Source organism: Rhamphochromis sp. 'chilingali' (assembly GCF_963969265.1).
Source record: "Rhamphochromis sp. 'chilingali' genome assembly, chromosome: 1".
NCBI lineage: Eukaryota > Metazoa > Chordata > Actinopteri > Cichliformes > Cichlidae > Rhamphochromis > Rhamphochromis sp. 'chilingali'.
In genome coordinates, this window is record NC_137929.1 from 5,712,526 (window position 1) to 5,729,081 (window position 16,556).

Here is a 16,556-nt window from a genome sequence, read left to right on the forward strand (position 1 = left end):
GGTTTTCTTATTTGTGTGAAGAGTTTTGCAAAATTAGCCAATAGTTACAAAAAATGTGCTTAAGCAATCAGAAAAAACTGTAAGAAGCGTTGCACCGAGTAACGGGAGTAACTGCTATAAAATCCATTTAAAGGAGGTGGTGCTGAGTGCTGTGACTGGGGTCCCACCACTGACATCACGGGTGGAGGACATGTTGGAAAACTGCTACAAAGTGCTGTGCAGCCAGCAGAGCTTACAGTCTGTCCTGTGTGTCATACAGGCTCTCACACTTAGTGTTTCTGTGACACATTGAAGAGAAGTTTGTGTTGTTCACAGTTGTGCTTGTACTGAGTGACAGCTGACATGACCTAACAGGAATAATGTGTCTGTGCTGAATGAGAAGTAACACACAATGAAGTCTTGATGCATCTCAATCATCCAGGAAAGTGAGTCTGTTGCTTCTGTTCATCTGGACGCAGCGTTTTGTGGGAGAAACGTGTCGTCATCATCAGGTGACGTCTTCAGTCTCAGCTGCAGGTTTCAGTCTTACAAACAGGACATTTGCATAAAGACTGAAAGCAGCTGCAGGAACGATGGGCTGGGAGCTCCGTTCCTTCATCTTAATTATGCAGATTCTCAGGACCATTGATCAACAACCACTGATCCATGTCCATGAGTCCCATTCACAGAGATGTGGGAATGGCTGCAGTCACAGCATGTAAGATGGAAATAAATGAGAAGTATTTAGCTGAAGTGGATTTGATTTATGTTACTTCTTTTTTAACTTGTAGTTCTACATTGGAAGATTATTGTGATATTGAAATATAAAAATACATTTATATTCTATTATTTTCTCAAAATAAGCGTCACACTCGTGGAAGCCGGTGTAGCCGCCGAAACGCCTGCATTTATGGAGACTTTCAGCCCCAGGTAGGCCAGTTATGGATCTTCGGATCCACATTATGTCAGCAGCTGTTCTCCACCGTGAACTGTGTTCAAACAAACACGCTCACGCCTCACAGACGACAGCTTACAGTCCTGTAGAGATAAAGTGACTTCGTACAGCCCCGTCTTCAGTCTTGTGGAGATGATCTCGACGCTTTGGTGGATGTTACTAGCTCCTGTGCAGTATTTTGTAAAGACATGATTATACCCCGTAAGCGTGTTAAAATTTACGCTAACAATAAGCCATGGGTCACTAAAAGTGTCAAATCCTGTTTAAGGAAAAAGAGACAGGCCTTTAAAGAGGGGCTGTTACCGATTTTCAGACAGCTACCAAGGAAATGAAAATCGAGATCTTGAAAGCAAAACAGACAAAAACCTTCTTGAAAGCAAATTTGCTGCAAAAACTTTTGGGTCTGCCTGGACTTGTATGAAAACCATAGCAGGGTTTCAAAATCCCCAGAGCAGCACTCAGGTCATTTTAGATGTTTTAATTCAGACAGAGATTTTCAAATGCTTTAAACATGTTTTATGCTCGTTTTAGTTCTTCTGATTTCAGCGAGGATATTTGGGAACTGAAACAGAAACTGAGAGATACTCAGCACTTTATCATTGAACTCAGCGATGTTAAAAAGGCCTTTCATACAGTCAATGTGAACAAGAGCCAGGTCCTGATAATATTAGTGGCCGCCTAATTAAACCTTGTGCTGATGAACTCAGGCCTATATTTCAGGTTATTTTTAACAAATCCTTGCAAACACAACATGTGCCCTCTCTTTGCAAAGAAGCAGTCGTGGTTCCTGTCCCTAAATCTAAACGACTTCAGGCCTGTTGCCTCACTTCAGTTGTCATGAAAGTCTTTGAAAAAATCCTCAGAAATGTGATTATGAAGAGACTGAAGGTCAGCTGGATCCTATGCAGTTTGCATACAGGCCCAACAGAGGAGTGGAGGACGCACTTTTGACTTTACTAAATCTGATTCTTAAACATGTAGAGAGTAAAGGGACTTTTGCAAGACTTCTTTTCATTGATTTTTCTTCGGCTTTTAATACAACACAGCCCCATATTTTAATTAAAAGACTTTTAGAACAGTTTGAAATCAGGAAAAACCTGCTGGGCTGGATTTTAGATTTTCTAACTGACAGGTCACAAAGAGTGAGAATAAATGGGGTTCTGTCTGACCCAGTGTTCTCCTCCACAGGTTCTCCTCAAGGGTGCGTCCTATCGCCCTTATTATTCACTCTCTATACAAACATGTGTCAGGGCAGACATGAAAACAGGGTCATTATTAAATATGCAGATGACTCTGTTATTGTCAGCTTACTGAAAGAGGGTGAAACTAACCACGGCCCAGTCATTGATGACTTTGTTCAGTGGTGGGAGGAGTCTTATCTCCAGCTGAACATATCTAAAACAAAAGACATGGTTGTTGATTTTAGGAAACAACAAAATGGGCACGGAGTCACTTTAATTAAAGGTCAGAAAATAGAGCAAGTACAATCATATAAATATCTTGGGACCATAATCAATGAAAAACTGAACTTTGATCAAAATTGCAAATCAGTTTGTAAAAAGGGTCACCAGCACCTTTATTGCCTTAGGAAACTTGTTCATTTCCACATTGACCAAAAAATGTTAACTTTGTTTTATCGTTCTTTTATTGAGTCTGTTTTATCCTTTTGTTTGGTGGCATGGTTTGGTCAGACCTCTGTCACAGAGAAAAACTCTCTGAATCAGATAGTGAGATGGTCCAGTCGTCTGATAGGTGAGCCACAGTCTTGTTTAGCCTCCCTGTACTCTGAGCAGGTACAGAGGATGGCTTTATCAATCCTTAAAAATGGTTCCCATCCTCTAAGGGGTGAATTTCAGCTTCTTCCCTCAGGACGGAGGTTTCTATTTCCGAGATGCAGGACAAAGCGTTATAAAAACAGCTTTGTCCCCGTTGCTGTCACTGAATTAAATAAGAACTGTTTTTGATTCGAAATATTAAAGTATGTGTCACAGTGAGCTTTATATATTTACTAGGTATGTGTGTTTTTAAAGGGATGTCAAATGCTGTCATTTTCCTGTAAAGCAAATTTACCTTGCCTTTGGGTATAAATAAAGTTACCTTACCTGCAGACGCTGTGCGCAGAGGTTCAGGAGCAGAAGTCCCGTTGTAAACATATCACGGCAGACCCGACGATGTTTGCATGAACGCGCTTTTTTTAAAAGTCAGGTCAAGGCTCCAAAAGCCCAAAGGCGATATAACAGTTTGTGTTTGCTACATGGATCATTGGAGTTCAGCTTTCCTTTGTTATATTTCTTTAAGAGCTCAAAATGTGTTCATTACATAAATCAAATGTAATTTTCTCTGTAGCACTTCATGGATTTCATAAGCAACACACTGTAGTTATTCACACAAAGCATAAAGGTAAAAACAATATACACAGTGTTATCTTCATTTTAGATGTCACAAAGTATTTGCGGCTCCCAGTGTTTTCCCGAACCCTGACCCTTTGCGTGGAAACCGGGTCCAAAAGGCTCTTTGGGTGTTAAAGGTTGCTGACCCCTGCACTAGGCCCAACTGACACATATATTTGATTCCAAATACAAAAAATAATGTGTAACCTGCTGGAAGAATGTAGGAGGTTGAGACAGGATCTCAACACTTGGTGTCTGCAACAAAAGACAACAATATGTGGGGCGATCGTGGCTCAAGAGTTGGCAGCTCGTCTTGTAATCGGAAGGTTGCCGGTTCGAGCCCCGGCTTGGACATGTTGTGTCCTTGGGCAAAAAAGCACTTTGGGGTCCTTAGGGACGAGTAAAGCGCTCTACAAATACAGGCCATGTAATGGCAGAAACATTCTCTAGTGTAAATCCTGACTAGTTCATTAACTACAGATCAGTTTCAGTGAACATTATTCACAGAGGGATCTGAGTTCCTTATACCAGACTCTACAGAAACTGTAACACTGTACAGCTCTGCGACTCAACAATATGACAACAATGTAACACACACTAGAATCATCAAATAAAGCCCCACTAACCACTAGAACTAGAACTAACTAGCACTGGACACTTGCATATTAGAGATTTCTACCACCATAGGAGGCGAGATATCATCCTTGAACCAGAGCATCCAGCCCTCAATTTCGGACATAAAAAGCGACGTGGCCAGGCATGATAACACTTTGACTGAACTGCAGGACTGTGCCTCGAACCACTCTGACACCATCGCCACTCTCCAGGCCACTGTGGAGCGTTTGTCTGCGGAGGTAAAGAAGTTAGATGAGAGATGTGGAGCTCTTGAGGCACTCCAGGAGGAATAATTTAAGAACTGCAGGAATACCAGAAGGCACAGAGGGACCCAAGATGACTGAGTTGGTTCACACCTGTTGGCGGAGGCGCTATCTCTCGAGGAGAAGCCACTCATCGATCGAGCACATAGAGTGAATCGCCAGCGTCCCAAACAAAGTCATCTTCCTCGGCCCATCATCTTGAGATTGCACTACTACCACATTGGTGAGGAGATTCTGCTGAAAGCTGCAGAGAACAAGAACCTGATGTATAAGGGTTTTTAAAATAAACATCCTCCCAGATTTCCCTCCCTCTGTTGGAAACGCAGAGCCGCATTTGCAAATATGAGAGGAAGACTACGTGGGATGACCGGCGTCAGGTACAGACTGCTATACCCTGCAAAGCTGTTAGTGACCCATGGTGATGTGAGGAAAAGCTTTAGCGATCCCAAAGAGACCGTAGACTACGCGGAGAAGCACCTCTCCCACCCACCTTCAAATGTATTAAAAGCAAGGATATATCTATATGTCTAACGCTGACACAGCACTGTGTTTCTTCTTTTCCCTTTATATTCCATGTAAAGGTGAATATGGAGCGTTTATGGAGCTCGTTTATTGACCAGCTGTCAGTTAGAAGGTAAGAGTTACTAGGTTAACAGAGGTTAGCAGTAACAGTACGGGGAAGTATATTGTGTTGTTCTTTTGTTGTTTTTTATTTTATCGTACTTTACTTTGTTATTTTGATTTTACCTGTTGTGAGTGCTTCCCGTAATTCTCCTTTTTCTTGCGCCGCTGCGGCCAGAGTTCACAACATTACATATTTTTGTATCTATAAACAGGAAGCTGACACTCTCCAGACTTTATCAAAGGTGTGAGCGTCACAGCAGAGGCCTTTGTGTCAACGTAGCTGAAGACAAAACACAGAAACACATGAAGGAGATTTTCCTGGCCTGGATTTTATACAAATATTCTGCAGTACATCAAAAATGAAAGAAAACCATTAGTCAACATATGAACATCACCTCTGAAGTTACAGAGCTTTGATTGGAGACACAGCTGAGCGTTTTGCATTTTGCATAATTAATTACATAATTAATTATGTAACCATAATTAAATGGTTACATCATCTTTAAAGTCCCCAGAGATCAGGAAAAGGGCCTGAGGGTGCTGTGTTTGGAGTCTGCTGGTTACAGTGTGCAGGACCTCACAGGCTGCTGCAGCGTTAGCAGAGGGCGGGACATACACAGCTATCATAATCACGTGTGTAAACTCTCGTGGTAGATAGTACGGTCTCATGCTAACCGCTAGCAGCTCAATGTCCTTACAGCGTAGCGTCTCTTTGATAGAGAAATGCCCAGAGTTACACCATCTATCGTTCACAAACACAGCCAGACCCCCTCCTCCCTTCTTACCACTCTCCGCTGTTCTGTCATAAGAGGCTCAGCAGCTAAAGCAGCACACCTGGGTCTCCCAGCCTATTAAAAGCAGCCCTTTGCTTCACCTGCTTCACTAAACATTATTATTTTAAGCAGAGTGGTGTGATTTATGTAGGCATTGCTGTGTGACAGGATGACTTTTCTTGCACACCCACCAAATGAGGGCGCACATGCTTCCACGCCCACTGGTGACTGCACACATCCTTTCAAGGAAGCATTTCATTCATCCCTAACAAATGGAACAAAACACTGTGCAGCGTGTTCAGGTTTGAACGTGGCCCTGGCCTCTCTCTGCATCCACCTGGCACATGCAACACACATCCACTCCCTGCTGAACTGCTTGTATTTGATGTGTTGAAGTTTTGGTAAAGTTTGAATAAATTCCACTTTATTTATAGGAACATTTCATCTGTGGACTCCTGCTTCCCCTCTCCTTGAGCCAGTTTGTGACGGGAACATGACATAAGAAAAGTAATTTATCCCTTTTTGATTCTGTGTATCTGGCGCTCATCCAGTGAGTTCACACTTGGCAGAAACAGACTGAATTTGTCTGGAGAACTTTGGCTTCAGCCAAGTTAGATAAACACACTGTGTCTCTGTCAAAACAGCAGTGTAGTTGTGGCACCCCTGTGAGGGAATGACCACATTAATATTATTTTGTGTAAAACACTCATGTAACGGGACATTTTTCATTGCTATATGTATTTATTTTCAGTTTCTTTAAGAGGATAGAAAATCCATGTAACAGGGATTCATTTTATGTTAGAAAGCAGTGAGGGCGGAACTTTGGTGCTTGCTCCGGGGTTTCGGGGTGCAGTAAGTGGAGCCCACCTTCCGCTGCTTCCTCAGACACGTTCTGGAGGAAAGCAGAGACGCATCGTGTCTTCCTTACTCTGCTCTTCACCTGCTTTTACAGGTCGGTACACGGTGCTCGCACCGAAAATGTTGTTTATTGTCACCATGGTTACCCACGTTAATGTGAATGGGAGAGTTAAGGCGGTCCGCCAAAGTTATTTATATGTAAACACGGGAGAAAACCAGAGGAGTGTCCCGCGCGACCGCACCGCGAGCCCGCTCGTTAGGTGGAGCGCTCGTGAAGCAGAGTCAGTGCGCTCCTATGCTCTGTGCAAACGTGTTGTAATGCTCCAATCAAATCAGTTCTGTGAGATGTGAATGTTAATAGTTCTGTTAAAGTGACTGAGTAGCTAGTGTAACACAAGCACTCTGAGCAACTCTGTGTAGCTAACAGAGGCATTCATGGGTTGATTCAACAAGCTGTGTTTCATGATGCACTAAATAGTGATTTTGCCAGTAAATTACTGGAGGGAACAAATGTAATGTATTTACCAATGCTGTTATTGAATAGAACTGTTTAGCCAGTAAGACACTGCAGAAGACAATGTGATGTGTTTATTGATATGATAAAAGGATGTAGCTGTTATGGAAAGAAGTGTGAACTTGAGAAACTGAACCAGTTAAAAAGAGTATATTTCACTGATGTTGTGAAATAAGTAAATGTAATTGATGTGAATGAGGAACCAGCTGAACAGTATATTGAAAGCTCATGTTTAGTGTTTTATAGCATTTATTTGTGTGAAATAAATCAGACTCAGACACGTTCTGGAGGAAAGCAGAGACGCATCGTGTCTTCCTTACTCTGCTCTTCACCTGCTTTTACAGGTAACATATTTGTCATCGAGGTCTTCATCCTTGGGACCCGTAACATAGTAACTTCTTCATTGTTATACTTCTATAGTTTTCCCATTTTGTGAGCTGTGGATGTGGAAAGTGTCTCAGTGACACATCCACATGAAAACGGCGTTACCTTCGTTCATTTGCACGTCAAATGAACGAGCTGTTTGGACTTTAACGTCACAGCTGATGCTTCGATACTCGAACTCAAGAGTTCAGCTTCCACTCAGAGGTACAAGTACACACAGCAAAGATAAACGTGTACACAAGGTGGAACCCACAAGTGCACAGCTCCAACCAGAGATGGGCAGTAATCCGATTACTTTTTTCAAGAAACGAGTAAAGTGAGGGATTACTATTGCAAAAAAGGTAATTAGATTACTGTTACTTTCCCGTAAGCACACTGCGTTACTGCGTTACTAAAACCGCAGCTGTGTGCAGATGAACAATGGATAATCTATCGAGTGTGGAGAGAGTGTGAGCGTGCAGCGTTTAAAGCGTGGAAGCACTGACCTTACTTTGAGTTTGACTCTGTAAAAAGTGACAAAAACATTAGCATCCGCTGTTCACTGCGTGGGAAGACAACATGCTCACTCACTATGTGTTAATGGGCATGCTTATTTATAACTTTGATAAAATGTCATAAAAATAATTCCATGCCAGCTCACCATTGGTGATCAGGTAGTTTCTGTTCCAGTTCCAGTCCCATAAATCATGAAGCTTGCTGCCAGAAAAGCTTCAAATCTCCTTTGAAAGCTGTTTGTGGTCTTGATTGTGGGAGCTTCAGTTGTCTGACTCCAGCTGCCACACAGTGCTCACTGATATCATTTGCAAAAACCCCAGTGTGACAATATTTATCAGTGAAGCAGAAATCAGGAAGTGACGACTTTTCTTTGAACATTTGCTAAGGCTAAGCTGTGCTTTCTACCACAGTTGGGAATTTCCTGGTTTACAACAAATTATTGTGTCAACACCGCATAAGATTTCAAACTACAGGAAAATCACTGGAGTTATAAGAGGCAGACAACGACACACACACCACATGCATGCTGTTGCTATTTATTGTGGATTAACCTGTCAAGGGCAAGAACAAAATAATTCTGCCTCAAATACAGGAAATCATAGCTTTCCTGTATTTCCTCCATTGTTGGCATGCTGGTTAGTGCTGTTGCTCCACAGTAAGAAGGTCCTGGGCTAAATTATCCATGAATGTAAACGGCTGTGTGTTTCTATCTGATAGACTGGTGAGCTGTCCAGGGTGTACCCTGCCTGGTAACCTATCACTTCAGGGTTATTTCCCAGCCCTGCTGCAACCAGGATAGAGATAGGAGGATGGTAGTTGTTGTAGACCCATTCAATTTCAATTGAAGGATTAAAATGTTCCAGGAGCTCAACTTACTCCATCTGAACATGTTTCAATCGTGTTTTATGAACACAACATGCAGGTTTACTGAATATGAAAAGGTTGTGTTGATTTAACTCAGTCGTTTAAGTTTCTGCCAAAGCAAAACCTTTGTGTGCAACCAGTGTCCACTATTGAATCAAGTAAATCCAACATGTTTTTGTCAGTGCAAAAGGAGTTACGGTGCCTGTATTCCTGCACAATATTGTCCCGGGAGGGAGGAAAACTTTCTGGTGAAGTTTTGGTTGATTTTTGGGTTTTGCTTGACACTAGGTTGATTTTATCAGTGAGGTTTGGATTGTTTTCTTTCTCTAAGAGAGAGAAAGATGGTTTTATGCTTGGACATGTTTGCAATGGGCCCCAGTATTTGTTACTTTATTAGTATTTTATTGGTTGCGTTTGTTTGTGCTTTTGTTACAGTGCACTGAGATAAGAACATCTGAGAGGTGTGATCCACCGGTGGTGATATTTTGGTATTTTGTGAGTTCCCGATTTAACAAATCAGCTCTTTAATCCAGACCTGAGAGGTTGAACTTTAAAGCGCTATAAAATATTCTTACTGGAAACAGTGGCAAAGTGTTTTTCTCCATGATTATAATGGGCTTGGGAGAAATTCACTTATATGTGACATTGATCACATGAGAAGTCCTGAGCCTAAAAGGATTGCAGCGAGTCAATCCAGTCCAAAAACAAGGAGCTGTTTTCCTTTAAAATGATGATGTCATCTTGCTGGTGATGGAGGCTCGAATAGGCTGCGCGTGAGACTCCATTATCAGCAATATCTGGTATGAATGTGTGTGGATGTATGCATGTGACTGGACTGTGATGGACTGACGACTAAAAGCTTAACTGACTTGATACTGAGACAAAAACGGTGCCGACTTTAGGATTAGTGAATGTCCACAACAATTCACCCAGCCTGTAGAAGAAGGGTGGAGGTTTTGTCTTGTTTTGTTGTTGCAGGAGTAGAAGGATGACAGAGACTAAAGGGGGAGGCTGTAGCTTCACATGAGTGTGAGCTGCAGACTGAACCCTTTGGTTGCTAATGTTGAGTCACTGATGTTTGCATTAAGAAAATTGTGTTTTATTAGCCATGTTTTAATTAAGGTATCACATTATATTGTTGGGAATGTTAAATGCTAAAGTGAAGAAAAGCTTTGATTTCACTCATGACTGAACATGTTATTATTAACCATAGCAGGCCACTGTAAAGAGTCAATTAACTGTTATAGAGGAAAAAAAAGGCCAAAAACTCTGTGAATACCTATGAATAACAGGCAATGATAGACTTGTCACATTCAAAATAGAGATATGTAATAACAAACACGGGTCCGTGTCATTTAGGTTCTCCATTGAAATAGTCAATCATTTAGAAAAGTAGAATATATATATATATGTCTCAACGCTGTTTCTCAATAATATTAAAAACCTAAAAACTATTGTTGTGGAAGATAGAAGTCACTGTGACAGCCCTCTGACTGTGGAGGACGTTTGTAATCCTATTTCTGCACTTAAGGCCAACAAATCTCCCGGCATAGATGGTTTAACTGCAGAGTTTTATGAATCATTTTCTAATCTCCTGGCTCCGTTCTTACTGCAGCTTTTCATAGGAAGTGTAGAGAATAACATCCTCCCTCCTACTCTTACTCAGGGTCTCATAACACTTATTCCAAAGCCAAACAAAGACTTACTTCTTATTGATAATTGGAGACCCATCTGTCTGCTCAATGATGACTATGAGATTATGGCTTTAGTACTTGCTAACAGAATGAAAGAGTTCTTGGACACAATTATCGATGAGACACAATCAGGCTTTATGAGAAACAGACACCTTTCTAAGAACATGAGACTGGTTTTAGATCTACTTGATTACTCTGATTTGGTATCTGACTATAGCTTCATTCTCTTCCTGGATTTTTAAAAGGCTTTTGATACAATTGAACATCAATTTATTTTCCACTCTTTGGAAAAATTTGGCATTTTTCTGTAAAGCTATCAAAACCTTGTACACGAATGGCAATAGCTCAATTAAAATGATTAAGACTCCACCCCGAGATTTGACCTGTTATACAAGGAATCAGCACAGCTGATAAGGAGCTCATCATCAGCCAGCTAGCTGATGACACCACACTCTTCTTGAAGAATGCAAATCAAATCCGTCCAGCCCTTAGTGTTATTAGTGATTTCTCTGAGGCATCTGCTTTATGTCTAAATCTAAAAAAATGTGAATTACTAGCAATTAAAGGCTGCACTGCAAATGCTCTCTGTAACATTTCTGTTAAACAAGAAGTCACATATCCAGGACTGTTAATATCCAAAGACCAAAAGTCAAGATGCTCGTCAAACTTGTCAAACAGTGTTGGGGAATTCTCAATGGTGCTTGGTGCCATACCCTCAGGGACTTTAATGTTATATAAAAACACTGACAGCTCAATATCTGCCTCAGTCACTCTCCCTGATCCAGCTGAGTCAGCAGTGGGAAAAATCTGCTTTTCACAGGAACTTGGTAACAGCAATAAGAGAATACGTAGTTTATTATGGCGGGGAGTCTCTGGCTGGCTGCAGCGGCATCTAATAACCAACTCGCAAAACAAAATAAAAACAACACAACAAACAGATATTATGATACAGACTTATAATCTGCACCGATGTTTTTTCTAAATTATATAAAGTGAGCGCGAGAGCCCTCGGTGCGCCTGCGCGCTGCTGAAGTCAAAGTAAACTTTATTGTCAAAGGAGCTTGCATAGAAAAGCGTCTGGACTTCTTTAAGTTACTTGAAGACGTTTCACCTCTCATCCGAGAAGCTTCTTCTTTTGTCCCTCTGTGGGGGGTCACTCCCACTAGGTTTATATCTGGGACTCTCCACCATTTGACCTTAGAACTGAAGAAGCTTCTCGGATGAGAGGTGAAACGTCTTCAAGTAACTTAAAGAAGTCCAGACGCTTTTCTATGCAAGCTCCTTTGACTACGATGACCTGGATGACTGAGAACCTTCACAGACATAAACTTTATTGTCATCTCCGCTACAGACAGTCCAGCATATCCGGTTGTTCAGTCTGACGTCACTAGCCGTGTCTGGGCCTAAACTCCGCTGCAGGTCCATATATCAAACAATCACTATGGCATTACTGAGAGTTGAAAAACTGTCTAAAGTCTTTCATCTTTAATAAAATGATCAGCGTTCTGCTCTACCAGGTGTAACAATTGAGTTTAACATCCAGGCATCCATGAAAACGGAATTTATGACATTTAACGGAGTTAGAAGTTAGCAGGGAGTTAGCTCGCTAGCTTCTATCTAAATACAATATAGCATGTCCTGACTGCGGGGTTTTGGAAACAAATTCAAACGTACAGCTCTGCTATCACTTCCAGCATAAATGAAGACAGAAAACTAAACAGCAGTGGCGTTTGTAGGGTTACTGAAGTTGGGCTAGCTGGTATATAATGATGTGCTACGTGACCGTTAGCAACACAGCTATGTTAGCATAATATAAACAAGCTAACTTTTTTTCCACTCGATAAAAGTTAACGTGAGTGTTCTCGGTGGTCAGGAACAAATGTAATCGCATGGCAGGATGCTGTAAAAGGGCCAAACTTCAGCCAGGAGAACAACTGAGATAATCTATCCACAATACGAGGTTAGTCATTCATATACTGCTGCATGGGCTGGGCTGTAGTTACATCCTAAGGTTTTAAAAACTGAGCTTAAATAAATAATTAGCGGTAATAAAAGCCGAGGGAGGTCAATAGTGATCGCTGACTGTTTTAGGAGCTTTTTGAGATCAAATAGAAGAAAATACATAACATTAAACATGTTAACAACACAAAGCTATATTAAACGCAGACTACTTTAGGCCCGGAAGTAGGATTCGTCTTGTCATCACTGAACAACTGGATAGAGAGACGAGACGACGAGGCTGCAGTTACAGCGGTGCAAGTAAACAAACAATAAATATAAGAAGAGTAAGAAAATAAATCTACACTTTAGGACTCGGGGTAAAGGATCAATAACAATTTAATTTATAATTTACAGTTTGATGATTTAAAGTCTCACACAACCCGTCAAAAGGGGCGGGGCCGGCTGCTTCCAAGTAGAGCACATTTCATTTATAATGATGTAAATCCAAGCCCATCATGGATTCACGATCTGAATCCTGGGTTGTGTGAAATCCCAGAAATCAACCTTAGACAAAGTGAATCTGTGAACTAAGGTGTAGGTCTGTTAGGTTAATTGTGCTGATCCTCGGGTTGGGGGATTTGTGTTTGTACTGGAGCGCAAAATTCAAACCAATGGAAGATGGACAACAAAAGTTCAAAGCCATCAGGTGCTCAGTTTATGTATTTATTTTTGGCCTACATCAGTAAGAAATGCCAAATTATATACACAAAGTTACAGGAATCACCACTCCTGTTATTCAGTCTTTTCTCTGCAAATGAACATTTTCAGCCAATATAGGTAATACATCAACAATGCTGCCGTGGCTAAGTTAGGAATATTTATAATGTCATTTCCAAAACTTGCATGTGATCTGCAATTTGTAGCAGATCTACTAACTGTCACAGAGCAGCTGGAGCAGTCTCAGATGCAGGTCAGTCCACTGCTGCCCCCTGTGGCCAAGTGCCATAGCTACTGCTGGATGAACTCCTGACACATCTGCACCTGTTTCTATGAACACATTGAGTCTGAGTGGCTGCACTTACACTGGTGCATTCAAACATATTGAAAGATGCCAGCAATGTGGATTGTCAAGACTCAAACCAATCCACATTGCTGGCGTTGCATCTTTCAATGCCAGCAATGGCAGGTATCAGTGCTCAAACCTTTTGTGTTTGTTTCCAACAAGTTGCCCACCTCGGGAAACAAAAATGTGTTCTTTTACTTGTCAGATGAACATATGAGACACTTTGACTCTTCAGTGCAGTGTGGAGCCTAACAAAGATCTGTTTTGTGTCCCAGCTGATCAGCAGGAGGAGGAGAGTCTGACGGAGCAGCAGAGGAACATTTTCAGCTACTTGGACTCAGCTCAGCCACTACAGAGGAAACAATGAGCTCAACACAGAAGGTGACAGACAGAGCAGGACCATATGACCAAAGATATTTATCACCATATACATTTGAACATTTGCCATAACGATGTAGCTGACGATAGAATTGACACCAGACAAAATACTTTACAGCTGCACAACTTTATTAAAAACCCATCAATGTATTTTCACTGAAACAAGCAGCTGTTGTTTATGTGCATTAAAGTTATATAAAAATGTAACAGTGCAAATGCAAATTCCTCGCTGACAGTTTAACCAAAAGGCGTTTCCAGTGGAAACTGGCCGACACATCCTGAGCATAACCATGTATAATATCCACTAAACTTCAGAAGAGGTTATACAGTCGTGGCCAAAAGGTTTGAGAATTGCATAAATATTGGAACCTGGAGAAGTTGCTGCTTAAGTTTTTATAATAGCATTTTGCCTGCACTCCAGAATGTTATGAGGAGTGATCAGATGAACTGCATCGTCCTTCTTTGCCATGAAAACGAACTTAATCCCCAAAAAGCCTTACCGCTGCATTTCATTGCTGTCATCAAAGGACCTGCTGAGACCATTTCAGTGATCGTCTTCTTAACTCAGGTGAGAATGTTGGCGAGCACGAGGCTGGAGATCATCATGGCTGTATCCCGATTCAGGTTCTGCAGCTTTAAAGTCCTCAAGGGCCGCGTACTCAAAGACCGCTAAGGCCGAAGTGCGAGGCTCGTAGGCTCGTGAAATGGGACGTCTAGCCTCCGTCGCGCTGCCCAGGTTGCCTAGCAACCATGATACTAACAGCTGGAAACGTTTCATACAGCTTTGTTTGACAGAAATGATGGAGAACATATTTAGTTCATTTGTTTCTACATGAGCTCTGTGTGATTTGATGAGTATCTGAGGCTGAGACCACAGGACTGTGAAACATGATTGTTGGGCTTCATTTCTGTGCTGAACAGTCGTTTAAGATTAGCTGTAAATAACAATTAGCTGATGTTGTTCATGAGACTAAAGTCAGTGTAAATATGATATGGCCAATATTATAGTTATTATATTAATCACTTCACTCACAGACAAGTATCTGTGACAGTGTGTATACAGATGTATCATATCTATGTATCATGTCTCAGTTATGTGTGCCTTTACTGTATTTAACACACACATAAGGCGCACTGGATCATAGGGCGCATACAAGTACCGTATGCGTATTTAAAAATAAAGCAGGAGCAAACCTGAGTTCGGTACTCACATTTTTATTACCAGTAATCGTCATCATCAACAACACACAAGCATACAAGTGTGCATATTTAAAAATAAAGCAGGAGCAAAACAAAGTTTGGTACTCACATTTTTATCATCAATCAAACCTATCGAAGTCCTCATCCTCTGTGTCTGAATTGAACAGCTGCGCTAAATCTCCATCAAACATGCCAGGTTCACTTTCTTCACTGTCAGAGTCACTTTCCGTGCCGTGCGGCTCCTCGGAAACGATGCCGGCTTTTGCGAAAGCTCGAACAACAGAGCCAGCAGCCATGTTAGCCCAAGCATCTACAATCCATTGGCAAATTGTGGCGTAACTCGCCCGGCGCTGCCTTCCACTCTTGGTGAAACTGTGGTCCCCATCGGTCATCCATCGCTCCCAGGCCGCTCGCAGCCTTACTTTGAACGGGCGGTTCACACCGATGTCCAGTGGTTGGAGTTCCTTCGTCAGGCCTCCCGGAATGACAGCAAGCTCACAGTTCATTTGTTTCACTAGTTTTTTCACATCGGCTGTGAGATGGGCACGCATAGAGTCACAGATCAACAGCGATGGTGATGCGTGGAAAAAAACCACCTGGTCTCCTTACATACACCTCCCTCAGCCAGTCTTTCATCATTTCCTCATCCATCCAGCCCTTTTCATTTGCCTTAATGATGATTCCTGCTGGAAACTTCTCTTTAGGCAAAGTCTTTCGCTTAAAAATCACCATAGGCGGCAGTTTCTGTCCATTAGCATGGCAGCCAAGCACAACAGTAAAAGAAGACTTTTCATACCCCGTTGTGCGTATCGCTACCGTGCTGGTCCCCTGCTTCTCCACAGTGTGACTCACCGGGATGTCAAAAGTGAGCGGGACCTCGTCCATGTTTGTGATGTGGCTGGGCTGGATGTTTTTGTCGCCGATGTGTTTGCTGCAGTAGGAGCAGAAGATGGCCAGCTTTTCCTTATAATCCGCTGGAAGTTGCTGCGCTACCGTAGTCCTGGTCCGGATGGAAAAATGGCACCGTTTCATCAAACGAAAGCACCAAGACGGGCCTCCTTGGAAATGTTCAATGTTCATCTCTTCAGCTAGTGAAACTGCTTTTAGCCGAATGGTGACCGTCGAAACGCTTCTCCCGCTCGTTCTTTGCTCGATGATCCACCGCTCGAGTCTTTCCTCCAACTCGGGCCTCCTCGCCTTATGTCCGCGGAAACTCAGCTGCGTTTTCTTGACCTGCCGGAGCTTGTTTTCTAGCTTCCTCCATTTGCAAACCATCGATTTGTTAATCTTAAATTCTCTCGCCGCTGCTCGATTTCCATGTTCCTCCGCGTAGCTGATGGCCTTCAGTTTAAACTGTGCTTCGCAAGCGTGTCTCTTTGGCATTTTCAGGGTTGTTAAAACAACGATGTTCTGCATAATGCACATACCTGTTCTTTTATACAGGTATAAAAGAACAGGTATAGGGCGCACTGCGCTATAGTAGGGCGCACTGCGCTATAGGGCGCGCCGTACTTTTTGAAGAAAATCTAAGACTTTTAAGTGCGCCTTATGGTCGTGAAAATACGT

General features: G+C 42.1%; 1 protein-coding gene across 1 annotated transcript in view; it reads left to right on the top strand.

The window, feature by feature from the left end:
* The first annotated feature begins 7,245 nt into the window (after nt 1-7,245).
* Nucleotides 7,246-16,556, top strand: part of LOC308397249 (uncharacterized protein) — a 30,731-nt gene continuing 21,420 nt past the window's right edge. Inside the window, exons 1-2 of the mRNA XM_080883068.1 lie at nt 7,246-7,315; nt 13,688-13,793. Coding sequence (XP_080739194.1) covers nt 13,776-13,793 — 18 coding nt within the window. The 5' untranslated portion in view covers nt 7,246-7,315; nt 13,688-13,775. The remainder of the gene's footprint in view (nt 7,316-13,687; nt 13,794-16,556) is intronic.